At 34.2% G+C, this 16401-nt stretch overlaps 1 protein-coding gene across 8 annotated transcripts in view; it reads right to left on the bottom strand.

The window, feature by feature from the left end:
- LOC105470129 (glucoside xylosyltransferase 1) overlaps nt 1-16401 on the bottom strand; it is a 141982-nt gene that overhangs the window by 88015 nt on the left and 37566 nt on the right. For all 8 annotated transcript variants that reach the window (XR_011609227.1, XM_011721908.3, XM_011721909.3 and 5 more), the window contains 3 exons: nt 15627-15878; nt 7828-7951; nt 7361-7533 (listed from right to left, as the gene is read on the bottom strand). Coding sequence is in view for 7 of the 8 variants with exons in the window: in XM_011721908.3 (XP_011720210.2) it covers nt 7361-7533; nt 7828-7951; nt 15627-15878 (549 nt within the window). In the remaining variant the exon portion in view is untranslated. The remainder of the gene's footprint in view (nt 1-7360; nt 7534-7827; nt 7952-15626; nt 15879-16401) is intronic.

Genomic DNA, 16401 nt, shown 5'->3' with positions numbered 1-16401 from the left:
ATGGAGTACTCGAGATTCAGTTTCTTTGTTTTCATGTGATTTAAATCCCAGTGTTTGTGGTTAAAAAATATTTTCTTCTTCACTGGGGGAAAAAAAAAGCCCTTTGATGAATATTTTCTTAAATAAAAACAGTGTCTCATTAGACCTCTTTCTGCCCATATGACAAAAGCAATTTGAATCTAAGGAAGAAGATAAATTTCCACCTATATAAATATAGTCTAAAGACACTGCATTCTGCCATTTACATAATCTGCAGTGCCTGCATATTTGTGCAGTATATAACCTACATCTGGGTGTCCCTTTCCCAGAGGCCACGCATGCCCTTACCTGACTCCAGACCTTTTTTCATACTATATGCCTGACTTGTCCTTACCTTTTCTTCTCTGCCTGGTACTCATCATCCTTACAACTTAGTTCAAATGTCAGCTCCTCTGAGAAGCCTTTCCATGTACAGTTAATCATTCCCTCTTTTCACTGGCACAGGACCCAGTACATTAATTTTTAGGAAGCTCATGCTTTATACTGTCAGTTGAAGAACAGGAAACAGTGAGGCTGTGATGACCATAATTAGGCAATTTGAGGTATTTTCAAAGAACAGTACATCTTTGGAAAATATAGGAGAATGGCAGTTCAATCCAACAAATCCTACGTGTTAACTATATGCAAGCCAGCACTATGGGAAGGAAAACATTCAAGACTGCTTTGCAGAGATAGTTATGCAAATATACACAAGGTGTAAAGTAAATAAAATATAATTCAGAATGAAATGCATGATGCAGAAAATATCTTATAGAGCCATAAAATGTTTTGTTCTGATTTTGAATTTGCAATTTTTAAACAATATTTTTATTCACTCAACAACTAATATTTAACAAATATGCATGGACTATAAAAACAGATTTGCTGGCAGACATAGCCATGAATTCACACTTTAAAGATGGTTCACATCCTTTATAATTCATACTGTTCACTGCATTCCATGGCTATGACTAAGCCTCTGTCTGAAACTTGCATAAATATCCTTTTCTGAACACAATTCTTTTAAAAATTACACTTCTCACTGAATTATAGATAAGGAAATATAAAAACACTAAGCAGGAGCACCATAAAAGACTGATTAACTTCATTAAGTTGAAAAATGAATAGATGTAAGCTGTAGTTAACACAGACCCAAAACAAACACAAAAGATAATTAATCATCTGAAATCCTTTAAAAAATAAGATTTCTTTTTAAAAAATCAAGTGTAATTAATCAACTTAAAACTATTACTCGGATTTTTAAAGGTATACACTTATAAACCAAAGAAAATATCAAATAAAACTAGGGAAATTTAATTCTCTAATAGTAGATTTTTTTAATACTCAAAGGAAACAAAGGAATCTCATTTTTATAGGAATGCATTTCTCTTCTATCCTGCAAAGTCTCAGAACCCCACAAGCACTTTTCTTCATTTTTATCACCTTCTGACAACCCATAAAAAAGCATTATTAAAATACAGTATTAATTTCTGAAGGTATACGAGGCCTGCTACATTAAAATGAACATCAACACTAAATTTTATAATTCATCAGTGAGTATAGTCATACCATGACAAACTGATTGTTTAGAAGCTGCATCTGTCAAATTTATAGGAGAAACTTAGCTAATAATACACTAAAACCGTAGCCCACAATGCTGCTAGCATTTTGTCTACCATCAAGTTTAAGAAACAGATTTCTGGGAGAAAACTTTAATTCCTTTTCATGGCAGATCATCACCTTAACATGGCATATCATCTCCACATCCACTTCATTTCGGCCCCTGCTGACTTTCATCCATCACTCCAGTCACACTTAACAGATGGATGCCTGACCTCTCCGTGGATCTTTTCACAGCCTCTGAACCTTTTTCTCAGGCAGTTCTCAGCCCAGACTGCCTCCACCCACCTGGCAAACTCTTACTTATTCTTCAGGGCCCACTTCAAAAGCCTCCTCTTCAAGAAGGCATTCCCTGGCCCTTCAAGGCAAAACTGAGACACTCTGTTTCACAGTTCTAGAACAATCTCTGTCACCATGGATTGTAGTTATGTGTTTTTATTCTCACTGCTATCGATGAGGCTATATAGACCAGAGGATTTCACACTATCAAATAATGAGAACCTAGTAAACAGGGGTCATCGGCTTTTCTCCTGACCCCCACATTTAAACCAAAGTAGCACTCCCATTATTTGCTTTGTTTCCACCCATGTAAGATTAAACAGTCTAGCAGAACAGACAGCATATCTAAATGAGAGTTGCGTGATCACATGTATTAATACTTCTTCCTTAGTAACAGTGAAACAGCTAACATAGATAGTGATACAACTTGTTAAGTAACAGCATACATCCAAACCTCCCCTGAATTTGCCCCAAGTCTTGGTCCTTAACATTCACAGAGATCTGGTTCATGCACCCATCGAGAGGTATATGAAGTATTAATCATGTCCCCCATCAATCCACCCTAATTACATAAAAGGTAACTAATGAGAACATGAAGAAAAGAGAAAACAGACAATTGGGGGATGGGGGAAAGAGGGGCAGTATAATTTTTTTCCAAACTTTTAAAGCAAATGCTTAAAAGACAAAACTTTATTTACAAAAGCAACAGAAAGACAATACTTAAGCATAAACTTAAGTTATATTCAAAACCTACAGGAAAAAACCTGTAAAACAGGGGTGTCCGATCTTTTGGCTTCCCTAGGCCACATTGGAAGAATTGTCTTGGACCACACATAAAATACACTAACGCTAACAATAATGAGCTAAGAAAAAAAAAAAAAAATCACAAAATAAATGTCATAATGTTTTAAGAAACTTCACGAACTTGTGTTGGGCCACATTCAAAGTTGTCCTGGGCTGCATGCGGCCCATTGGCCACAGGCTGGACAGGCTTGCTATAAAACATTCCTAAAAGACAAATGTAAAGACAGCCCTTGTTCTTAGTTGGGATGTCTCAACACCATCAAAACGTTAGCAGTCCCTGAGTTAATATATGAAGCTAATACACTCCCAATAAAAATACCAATTTTTTTTTTTTTTTTTTTTTTGAGACAAAGTTTCGCTCTTCTTGTCCAGGCTATGGTGCAATGGAGCGATCTCGGCTCACTGAAACCTCCACCCACCAGATTCAAGCAATTCTCCTGCCTCAGCCTCCCGAGTAGCTAGGATTACAGGCACGTGCCACGACGCCCGGCTAATTTTTGTATTTTTAGTAGAGACGGGGTTTCACCACTTTGGCAGCCAGGCTGGTCTCCAACTCCTGACCTCAGGTGATCCGCCCACCTCAGTCTCCGAAAGTGCTGGGATTACAGGCGTGAGCCACTGTGCCCAGCCTAAAAATACCAACAAGATTTAATTTTTTAATGGATTTGATACTTATGGAAAAATAAATATACAATAGCTAAGAAAATACTGAAAACAGGCTATAAAGAGGGAGTAGCCCCATCAGATATTAAAACATAGCAAAGCACCTTTATAATTAAAATAGTGTGTTATTAGTGTACAAATGAACGGACCAATGGAACAAAACAGAAAAGTCAGAAATTACAAATGGAATTTATGATAATGTCAGTATCTCAAATCTTTTGGTTAAAGACAGCCTTTTATTTTATTTTGTTTTTTAGAGACAAAGTCTCACTATGTTGCCCAGGCTGGTCTCAAACTGCTGGGCTGAAGGAGTTGCCTGAGCTGGTCTTGAATTCCTGACCTTGCCCACCTTGGCCTCCCAAAGTGCTAGGATTACAGATATGAGCCAGTGCACCCACCCAAAGATAGATTTTTTAAGTAAATGGTGTTGAGACAAAAGGATAGCCATTTAGAAAAAAGTCAAATAGTATCCATTCCTCACCCAATACAAAAGAGTAAATTCCAAACAGAGCAAAGGTCTGAATGTAATAAATGAAACAGCATATGGAGGAATTATTCTATAACCTGTTCTGTAACCCAAGGGTAGATTGGAAAAAGCTTTCTGATAACGACTTTAAACAAAAAAAAAAAAAAAAAAAAAGGGTTTTAGGCTAGGTGTGGTGAGTTATCCCAGTAAACCCAGCACTTTGGGAGGCCAAGGTAGGAGGATTGCTTGAGCCCAGGAATTCAAGACTAGCCTGAGCCAACATGGCAAAACCTCATCTCTACAAAAAATACAAAAATTAGCCAAGCCTGGTGACATGCACCTATAGTCCCAGATATTCGGGAGGGTGAGGTGAGAGAATCAACTGAACCCAGAAGGTCGAGGCTGCAGTAAGCTGTGATCGCACTACTGCACGCCAGCCTGGGTGATACATGCCTGTAATCTCAGCCACTATGGAGGCTGATGCTGGCAGATTGCTTAAGCCCAGTAATTCAAGACCAGCCAGAGAAACACAGCAACATCCCCATCTCCATAAAAAATACTTAAGTTAGCTGAGTGTGGTGGCACGTGCCTATAGTGCCAGCTACTTAGGAGGCTGAGGTGGGAGGATCGCTTGAGTCCAGGGGGTAGAGGTTACAATGAGTCATGACTGTGCCACTGCACTCCAGCCTGGGTGACAGAGCAAGACCCAGCTGTTAATTAAAAAAAAAAAAAAAAAAAAGATAAACTTATTACATGAAAAATATTATACAAGTGAATGGCATCAAATACAATAAGTCAAATTGGTAGAAAAATATTCACAATATGTATCACAGGAAAAGTACTAATATTCCTAACATACAAAGAACTTTTAACAATTAAAGGAAGGAGAGGGTGACAAAGCCCAAACGCCCTCATGGTAATAATGATGGTTGTATAATTCTGCAAACATGCTAAAAGCTACTGAATTATATTTTTTAAATGGGTGAACTTTGCGGCATATAAATTATGTTTCATTAGTTATTTTTTAAAAACCTATAGAAGTATAGGTGAAACATTTAAAAGAAAATTTACCCCCAGAAAGATATAAAAATAGTTCATAAATATATAAAAAGATTAAACTTCACTCAAAAGAGAAATGCAAATTAAAACTACACTAAGATTCAATTTCTCACCCATCAGAATGACAAAATTTTAAAAGCCTAATACTATACTCTGTTGATGAGGATGTGGGGAACAGACTGTCTCATAAATCATTGGCAGGAATACAAACAATCCCTACGGAGGAACACAGGTAATAATTTCAATCCAATAATCCCACTTCCAGGAATTTACCATGAAGACTCGCCTTCCAACAATACAAATATATATACGACACAGCTAACTGTACATTGCTGCATTATTTATAATTCAAGCTACTGGAAACTACCAAAATGTCCAAACATAGAGAATGGTTGAATAAACTCTGGTACATACATAAAATACAGTACCATACAGTTGTTTTTTTTTTAAAAAAAAAAAAAAAAAAGAGAGAGAGAAATATCTCCAGAATATTTTAAGTATAGAAAGCAAAGAATGAAGGAAGATATACACTAAACTACCTTTTGTGTAAAAAAATGGAAATTACAAAACATACATCTGCTTATCTTATTAAAAACACAGGAAGGATAAACCAGAAAACAATGAAATTGGTACCCTATAGAGGTAGGGGGCAGTTAGAATGAAAGGGCTAAGATAACTGGTTACATGAGAGTAAACTCTTATGTAATTCTGACTTTGTGAAGTGTATTAATATCCCCCTATCAAAAAATGCAATTATATCAACAAAGATAGTGGAAAAAAAACTAAAACTGAAAGCATACGGAAACAAATGAATCCAACTGTATTTCAAATGAATGAAAGAATCACACTGAAAGATCAGAAAAAAAGAACTAATCCAAGTAACTTATGAATACAGTATTGAGTACACACCCTTGTCTGGGAGCAGAGGAGAGGAAGAGGAAGGACTGAAAACAAATCCTAAGCCATTTTTAGTAAGCTGGTTTGGGGGTGGAGACAATGGTATGAATGGAACATTTCTGAAATTATTTTAAATAATTGTAGGATTAAGCAAATGAGAAAATGTGTTATTGATAGAAGTCAGGATTCTAACTGTGGAAGAAAGGAGATAAAATATAGAGTAGAAGAAAGCAAAGAAGAGCCTTGGAAGAATGGCCTGGAATTAGAGAATCAGGTGTGAACACATAACATCATGTGTGCATACTTATACTTCCTAGCTCTGCCACTGAGAAAGCTCAGAAGCAATGAGACCATGGTAGCAATAAACATGCTTAACATCCAGAGCCTACTAAAGGGAAGCAGAGCTCCTTTGACAGATGACTAATTTCAAGGGTAGGGCAGGGAAAGTATAAAATAAACCTGGAATATTTTGTTGGAACAGAAAATAAAGGAGGTACTCAAAAAAAGTCATGAGCACATGTCAAAGGGGCACAAGAAGTAGCCACTGGGGCTCCCAGTGGCCATATCTGGAACAACTTTAGCATCAACATAATTAGAAGGAAATAATGAATTATAAATCACTGGAGAAAATAAGTATCAAAGGGTTCATACTGATTATATAAACGTCAATATATGTGCAAAAGGGAGAGCTCTTCCTTACAGATGCATGCCAAGTGTCAAATGATGTATGTGGAAGGAATGCTAGTATTGAACAATCATCAATTTGCAAATAACATAGTGAAGATTGTTTTGAGCAAGAACCAACAACAGATGCTAAATCTTGTAGGAAAATTTTAATGAGAAGCAGAATATTTACATGATTTTAAAAGGTTCTCCCCATAGGCTGCTTATAAAAGGAAAAATAACTACACTGTGGAGAAAATTAACGACATTTTGACTGACTGATCAAAATCAACATCACCAGCAAGGGGCAGACAAAGGGGACTATGACTATGAGAGCCTGAGGAGGACATCTCACCACCTATAGAGTATTCTGAGCAGATATGTATATCCTGAATCTAATTGTAAGGAAGCATTAGGCCAAAATGAAGAACATTCTAATAAAAAAAAAGGGGTGAAGAGGCTCTATTGTCGAAATATGCCAATGTCATATAAGACAAAGACTGAGAAACTGTTCTAGTTCAAAGAGAGTAAAGCCATATGGATGGCAGATTAATGTATTCCATCAGTATTAAATTTTCTAGCTTGATATATGTACTGTGGTTAATAAGAGAATGTCCTTTAATTAGTTTAAAAAAAAAAACCGAAGTTTTTAGGGGTAAAAGACCTTAATGTATGCAACTTACAATCAAATTTAAGTTTTCTGAAAAAACTACATTGTTTTCAGAAAAAAAAGTAGAGAGAGAATCAATGACAAAGCAAATAAGGCAAAATGTTAGTAACAGATGAGGCTGAGGGTGTATAAAAATTCTTTGTACTATTTTTGTAAACTAACCATTAGCTTGAAAGTATTTTCAAACACAAAGTTAAAAAAACAGAAAAGGCAAATCTTACATTTCTTAGTGCTTCATAAACAGCTCTAAATGCTGGTTGCTTATCGTCATGGTAAACACCTCTGTTCCCATGAAGAATAAAGATTCCTTCTTCTTCTGCTTCTTGGCAATTGCTTCCATATATACAATGATCTGGTCGATAATTCCATTGACACGGAAAAACAAAAAGGCTTTCTACATAAAGAAAAGACCAGACAATGAAGCAAATACCCCTAATTCCACAAATGTAACATTATGCAAAACTTTTAGTTAAAAAATACAGCTCTTACAAGTAAGAATTAATGAAAAATGTTCGGCATTTAGATCTCTTCCAATTAAAGCAAAATTCAAGAAAAGTTTTACTCTGTCTTAAACATAAATAGCAATAATCATTAATATAAGACAGAATCAGATAAGTGCATGTTTTCCTTTTTCACTCAATATTATCTGTGATTTTTTAATGCAAATAAAAGGAATTTAGATAATTACCTGGATTATGAAAAAACACAATATTCAATAGATCTTGATCACCCCATGTGATGTTCAGTTTGTATTTTTTAAGCAATGGCATAAGTATATCTCCCCATTGTAGTCGTACAGTTGTCATATCATTCTGTTGATAAAAACATTCAAAAGATATTACAGTAACCCACAGTAACCATTACAAAGCCACAAAGAGAAATGCAAACTCCTCACAATATCAAGTGACATTTCCAACCCTAAATGTGAGAAGGGCTGTCCAGTAAAAGAGAAGATAACAAAAGGAAGTTGTATGTGGCAGTGATAAAACTAGTAAGTCAGGAAAGAAAGCAAAAGTAACTGTGTCCTTATCTTAAAATGAAGATAGTTTTGGTACCTATGTCTGTGCCTACGTCAGAGTCGTTGATGATTAAAACTGTTAACATATAAATTTAAAGTGCTTGGAATAGCACCTGACACATGGTAAATATTCAGTGTTAGCTATTATTATTTTTTTACCATGATGGCTATTATTCTCAGATTGATTTGCTTAACTTTTATAATTGGCAGTTCAAATAGATCATTCTGAAATTGATAAATCAAGTTAAAAAATGCATACATAACTAAAGTTAAACACTAAAAAACAGTATGATTGACAAAAATCAAGGCTGCAGAGGGAGTGGGGAAGATGAACAAAGCAGCAGAAATTTATGAGCTTTGTGTCTACTTGTAGTAAAAACTTCTCATAGAGAACTGGCCTTTTTATGATGGATTTTCCTATCCAAAAACATAATATGTCTTCCTACTTATTTAAGTGTTCATTTATCTTATTACATTTAAAAAATATATATATGTGTGTGTATATACATATATACTGCCAATTTCTTTCAAGTTTGTTCCTATGTATACTATCTCTTTTGAGAGGATTCCATTTTATCTTCTAAAAGGTTGCTACTTGTACATTAGAAAATGCACGCAAAGAATTCTGTAAAGAGGCACCATGAATGACATACAAAGTCAAAGAAGATTTGCTAAGGAAAATAACTGGGTCCAGTCTAGCAGATGTATGTAGTCCCATAAACTCTCACCGTCCCAGAGGGAGGCAAGTTAGGACTGGCATCTTTGGCAATATTATGACTGCACTCCAAGAAAGAGACCCTAGTCTCCTGATGCCTCTCATACTATTGAAGAGCTAACAGATTCACCCAACCCATTTTAATGACTGTAAGCTTTGCTATCAGAATTACAACCCTGATAGCAAAAGTATTTTCCTATTCTTGGATATCAACTAATTGGCATATCAACACTGTTTTCAGGAGGAGACCATATAGGTTACTTAAGAAAGAACCCCTGGAGTCAGCCAGTAAACGGTTTGACTCTCCTTTTAAAAGCAGCAATTTCTGTATTTTAATTTTCAACCCAGCCAAATTAATTACATGTCCTTAATGTTTACAGTAGTTTTAATAGGTTGAAGTTTTTCAGGGATATAAATATGTCAAGCAAATAATAATTTTACATCCTATCTAATTTTTTATACCTATTTCTTTCACTTGTCTAACATGGGAGCTTGTTATTCCTCCATGCTGAAAACTGCCATTTAAATATTACTTAATAGTTATAGTGACAGGCACAGTGGCTCACGCCTGTAATCCCGGCACTTTGGGAGGCCTAGGCAGACACATCACTTGAGTTCAGGAATTCGAGACCAGCCTGGGCAATATGGTGAAACCCTGTACCGAAAGTACAAAATATTAGCCACGCATGGTGGTACACGCCTGTGGTCCCAGCCACTTGGAAGGTTGAGGTGGGAGGATCACTCGAGTCTGGGAGGTGAACGTTTGCAGTGAGCCAAGATCACACCACTGCACTCCAGCGTGGGTGACAGAATGAGACCCTGTCTCCAAAAAAAAAAAAAGTTATGGTAATATTAACAGATATCCTTATCTTCATTTTAACTGGGAAGCTCCTACTGTTTAGCCATTAAGCACAATGCTGCCTTTTGAAATAAAAATATTATACCAATAATCCATCAATTTATATTTCGTTTTTTTAAAATAAAGAAGGTACTGAATTTAATGCTTTTTCAGATACTGAATGTAATGCTTGTTTTTTTTAATGCTCAAAACTTGTTATTTGAAAACCCAAAGTTAAATACTTAAGGAAGCAAGTAACTGAGTCCATTGAGAACCTGGTGTTGGAAGGGGTAGACTTGAATACTGGGCCTTTTAGATCTATGTGACCCTTTTAAACTATCCAGAGTAAAAACCAGTATTCTTCATAGTACAGTTCACATAGTGTGCTAATATGTAAATTTTTTCTATGTCCTCAATAAGATTAAGTAATTAAGTACAGAAATTAAGAGTAAGATTCTGAAACTTTTACAGCAAGTTAATAGAATAGTTTTATGTCTACTTATTTTTCTAGCAATCTATCTTTTACAAAAGTATTGGCTCATAAAATACTGAATATTTTTTAAAAATTTATTATTTGACACAGTTTGAGAAACACTGTTATAAGCTACTGTATAATTTATAGTAAATTCAGTGATGATATAAACAATCTATCCTTCAAAAAAGAGAAGGCCAGAATTCGTGGAAAAAAAAATCCACATACTTAAATTGATCTGCTACAATTGTATTATCCTTGTGTGAAATTTCTTAGAACATAGTAAACAGTAATTATAACCAGAATTTTTTTTAATCTGGAAAACGACTAAAACAAGTTTTACTTAAGGAAACAATTTGAAAAGATAACTCTTAGAAATAAGTCATTGAGTATGTTAAGGAAACATTCTTAGGATCTGAAAAGAAAAATATCAATTACACAAGGACAAAAACCAGCAACACTTTCAACAGGCAGAACTGGTGGAGCCCTTGCACAACACCACGTTAAAGTCTTCAAGTGATTCTATCTATTCAAATATACAGAGAAATATAGATATATATTTAAATTTTAAAAACCAGTATGAATCAAATATATATATTTGAATATATATCTTACAAGAAATGTATCTATTCAAAGAAAATCAACGAAAGACAAAATTAAGAGGCCAGTGCAGTCTTAGGAAAAAAATTAAAAAAGAAAAAAACCTTAAAGAAAAAAGTCCTATTAGAAAACTATTTGGAAAAGAAGAGATAACGCTAGTATTATCTGCTAATGATATAACCTAGACTATCCAAGACAACCAATGAAAAGTATGAGAAATGAGTTTAATTAAGAGGCATTACATATAAAAAGAGTTCAAGTGAATAAGAAAGAGAAAACCAAGAAGTGGGCAAAGGATATGGGCAAGCAGCCATTCACAAAAGAAGAAACAGAAATGGCTACAAATTGTAAGAAAATATTTTTAACCACACCGGTAGTATAGTCAAGAAAATACAAAATTTAAAATATATTTTCAGCCATACAACTACATATCCATACTAGGTACACACAAAAAAAGAAAATAAAATCATCCATTCTCCACATCATACACACATTAAAAATGTGATTATGTATAATGACATAGAAGTCAACCAGTCAACTATTTACTAAATGAAAAAAGCAAGCTGAAAATGTATAAAAGAATCCTATATCTAAATGCTAATACACGCATACGCTTGTTTCAAAATATCTTTTTTTTTTTTTTTTGAGATGGAGTCTCACTCTGTCGTCCAGGCTGGAGTGCAGTGGCACAATCTCGGCTCACTGCAACCTCCACCTTCTGGGTTCAAGTGATTCTCATGTCTCAGGCTCCCAAGTAGCTGGAATTACAGGCACCTGCCACCATGTCTGGCTAATTTTTGTGTTTTTAGTAGAGATGGGGTTTCACCATATTAGCCAGGCTGGTCTCGAACTCCTGACCTCAAGTGATCCACCTGCCTCGGCCTCCCAAAGTGCTGGGATTACACACATAAGCCACTGCACCTAGCCTCAAAATACACTTTTTAAAAGGTCCAAAGAACACACAGCCAAGTTTATAGTGTCACTCTGGGTGGAGGCATGAAAGTGTGGAGAGATATGTCAAGAGCAAATCTGTCTTTTTATTCTACAATGAATTTTTTGAATATTTATAAACATAATTTAGTTTCATAACATTTAAAACAGAAAATGTTCTAATTTTACAAAATTTAGCAAACCTATGACCAAATACATGTATGTTACATTAAGATCAATTAGTTTCATTTTTTAAATTAAGCATGCTTTGAAAATGTATGGACTATCATTATCAGCCTGTCCTATACATACATATAAAATTAAAGAGCATCCAACAAAAAAGTGGGAACTCATCAATTCCCAAAGACTAGTTACTTCACTTTAAAAAGTCCTTTGGCAAGATGTACACTGTTACTATTCTGCTCTCATAAGCTATGTACTAACACAAGAAAAGTCTTCTATCACATACATCTTACAAATATGTAAAAACACTGTAACTACTTCACACACAGTGTTCTCTTTTCCAGTATTTTTCAATAATTCATTCATGGCCTAGTTTCTAAAACCTTCATCTGACTCTCCTTTGCTAGCAATTATCTATCAAGTTGCTACTTTATGTCAGACACCATGCTAAATATTCTTAATAAAAAGCTGTACAAAAGACACATCCTGCCCTCAGTAGGTGGAGCAAACAGACAAAAAAATACAAAGTAATATACAGACATTTGAAAAGGGCAAAGTAAACTAACAAAGAAAAGATTCCCACCATGTCTAATTTATACTCTTTGGTTTTTCTCTAATAAACAAGAAAAGGTTAAGAAATACAGTAATACATTTTTTAGAAGGAGAGAAAATAAATACCCTAATAGGGATTCAACACTGCAAATATGATTATGTAAAATAGAACATAATCATTTAATCAATGTTATTCATTGTCTAACAAATATACAATTATGAGATTAAAAATTATATGCTTTTTAAAAAGAATTTTTAATTTTAAATTAAAATATTTATTTAATTAAATAATTAATTATTAAAGTATTTGAATGTAAATTTTTTTTCTTTTGAGACAAAGAGTCTCACTCACACTGTAGCTCTGTCACTCAGGCTGGAGTGCAGTGGCGTGATACCTGCTCCCTGCTCACTGCTCCCTGGTTCAAGTGATTCTGTCCCAGCCTCCCAAGTAGCTGGGAATACAGGCATGCACCACTATGCACAGCTAATTTTTTCTATTTTTAGTAGAGATGGGGTTTCACCGTGTTGGTCAGACTGGTCTCACACTCCTGGCCTCAAGTGGTCTGCCCACCTCGGCCTTCCAAAGTCTTGGAATTACAGGCGTTGAGCCACCACACCTGGTCCTATTTTAACTTTTTAATATACATAACTATAATACATCAGGTTGGAAATGAACAGCCATGAGTGGTAAGAACCAGGTGACAGCAAAACAAATAAATAACTTAAACTATGACCTTTGTCCTAAATTTGTATTGTGGCTGTACATGGGTTAAGAACCATGAAGCAATAGTCGCGAATCTGTATAAAACAGTTTGGAAAGCGATTATAAGTAACTCAGTTATATTGCTAAATTTCTAAAATTTAAGACCTGTGCTAGAAACTGTAGATGGCAGGAAAAAAACCAAGACAATGTTTGCTATAGACATAGAGATCAAGAAAAATAAAAATATATGAGAAAAGGAATTAAAAATCAATAAATTTTGTAGGACCATCTTGACAATCCTAAGTATAATAATATTTGAAAACGAAGCAAATCTGAGTATGTTCCAAGGAGCAAGAATAGGGTTGTTTGTAACATAGGAATAGTAGGTGTGAAGTAAATTATACCTGCTGAATTAATGTACAACCAATCATCTTGTATTTTTTTTCATAGTCAGTAATATACAGAAGAAAAAAAGGTTTGAAAGTTTAGAAATTATTCCAACCCCCATAACTACATCTCTAGGTAGTTTAGAACATGTCAGAGAAAAACAAAAGAAAAAGGGAAAGGGAGAAACTATTAAAGTATTTATGAATGATATTTAAATAAGTAATAGGTAAGTAAAAAAACAGTAAATCTGGCCAAGCGCAGTGGTTCATGCCTATAATCCCAGCAAGGGAGGATCACTTGAGGCCAGGAGTTAAAGACCAGCCTGGGCAACTCTTTTTTTTGTAGAGACTGTTCTCTACAAAAAAGTAAAATAAGAATAAAATAATTTTAAAAACAATGGATTTGAACTATATAGCTATTTTTAAGTTGTAATCAAAGGGTGTTATATTATCCCTATAGTTCTTTGCAACACTAAACTTCTATTAATTTCATAAATTTCAAACGCAGTTATTGAGAAGTCACATTATTTTTTTGCAGATAATCTTACAGCACCATCTTCTGGTATAAGATCACTGTGCATAGTCTAACAATCAGAAAATAACAATCATGTTACTATCCTAGTTTTATTATATTTAGTACAACTTTATAGTACATGAAATTTAAAAATTCAAGATATATAATAACAAACTTGGTAACCAAAGAGAGATGTTCTCTGTTAAACAAGGGCAGAGGTTACCTAACACTGGGCCTATTATGGGCTTATTAATGCAATCAGTTGTGGGAGACAAAACTAAATTTAAAACAGGACTTTAAAAAGGTTCGGAAAAGGGAAGGCTAAAAAAAAAACTAAGTTTACCAGATCAACAGAATAGAACAGTGACTGGTAATAGCTGTCAGACTTCTAAGACTGAAGTGTTGGCATACGGTAATGGCTACAGCAGTACTGCTGCCTATACCAAAGGTAAGAGGAAACAGTTCCAAATGAGGCAAAGGCTTAAATCAGACATGTAGGAAGAATAAATTCCATCCCACCAGATACCATATCAAAAATACATGACAAAAATATATACATATAAATGTACACATATACTCATACCATAAAAGACATGATATCCTTTAATATTTAACTGAGTCCTAATGAGACATAAAGGAATAAACAGTTAAGTCTATACTCCTAGAGGGAACAGTGTTTGCTCAGAAGTCACTGTTTTTAGCTAACATTTTAATGCTTACTTCATGCCAGGATCTACTAAGAATTTTCAACAGATCTCTTTTAAATTAACTTAGTTAAGTCTGTTTATTATCTTATTCAGCTGAGAGAACTTATACTTGAAAGTTAACTAAATGGCTAGTAGTTAAGTACTGCACAAGAGGCAAAGCTACACAGAAAGCCAGTTTGATTCCAGAGCAAGCAAACTACAGTGACTTGCAATTTAGATATAAAACTAATCTACATAAAACTGGTAAACGGTAGCACATACTGATGTCTTCTAAATGCACACTCAGAGAATTTAAATAGTCTGACTTTTCTACTGACCCCACAATTTGAAATACTGGAAACATGCAGGAATTTTTAAAGTTAACTTCCAATAACACCATAATAGATAACATTTACTATGTGTCAGCCACTGTTCTAACTCATTTACTCCTCCCAAAAGTCCCAAGACATTGGTAGTGCTATCATTTCCATTTTACAGGTTGAGAACAAACAGGTTGCAGAGTCTATGCTCTTAACTGCAACTCCATGTTGTCCCTAAGGTATATCATAATTTAGATTCTATGTATTCTATGAATGTACAACTACAAAATAACATCTGCTTCCTGGAATGGCAATCTAGGGAGATGATGTTCACCACTTAGTGCACTGTTATTTTACTTCATTGTCATGTCAACTGGTTTGACCTACTGTAATGCTGTTAAACAGAATAATATGAACACACTTCTAGATAAATATAGATATCTAGATTCCTCTAATATTCTAGATTATTCTAAATAGAAAAATTCTTTATCAATTAAAAACTAAATTGAAAAGCCAACAATTTAGAAGGTTTTTAGAGAAATGTTAACAACTACCGTATTAGTGACTTACCTTGAAATACTTCCTTCTCATTCGAGTCATATTCATCAACATAACTCCAGAGTTTACTCCAGTTTTTCCATAGTATGGATGCCTAGCAAAGCGATTATACCATCCTATTCGAGGTTCCTCATGTTCTGGTGCCATTGCAGCAATTTGTGTGGAATTAAATTTCTTTAGTAAAGACCAAATATCATCAACTGGTCGTAAAAAAAGGATATCAGTGTCGACATACAATAGTGAGTCAACTTCTTTCAGGATTAACTACAAGGAGAGATATTTGAATGATTAACTATAATTCTATTTTAAAAAGAAACATAAAAGCACCTCTAATTGTATAAGATACACCTAAGAGATTAGCTAATTTATATTATTTTAAGGTAATCTTTCCTAAATCTGTCATTTTTAACAATAGCATATATATAAAGATACTATGCTAACCTTCACATTAACTTTCAGAGAAGATATTAAAAACAAACCAAAACAAATACTCAATTACAAAAATTGAGAGAATATAAAATTGAGAGAATAAAAAATTGAGAGAATATAAAACAAACACTCAATTATAAAAATTGAGAGAATTATAAAAATTGAGAAGATATAAAAGCAAACCAAAACAAATACTCAATTATAAAAACTGAGAGAATACCAAATCTTCAAAGATCAGGGAGGAAATGTTTTTCATAATGGGCAATAATATTAGCTTAGGTAAATTTATATCTTGAATCCTAATTTCCTGAGATAAATACAGAAATAAACCAATACAAATAAAGATCTTCTGAACTTA

Source organism: Macaca nemestrina, chromosome 10 (assembly GCF_043159975.1).
Source record: "Macaca nemestrina isolate mMacNem1 chromosome 10, mMacNem.hap1, whole genome shotgun sequence".
In the NCBI taxonomy this organism is placed as follows: Eukaryota; Metazoa; Chordata; class Mammalia; order Primates; family Cercopithecidae; genus Macaca; species Macaca nemestrina.
The sequence above is the reverse complement of the archived record's forward strand: the minus strand, read 5'-3'. Positions and strand labels throughout refer to the sequence as shown.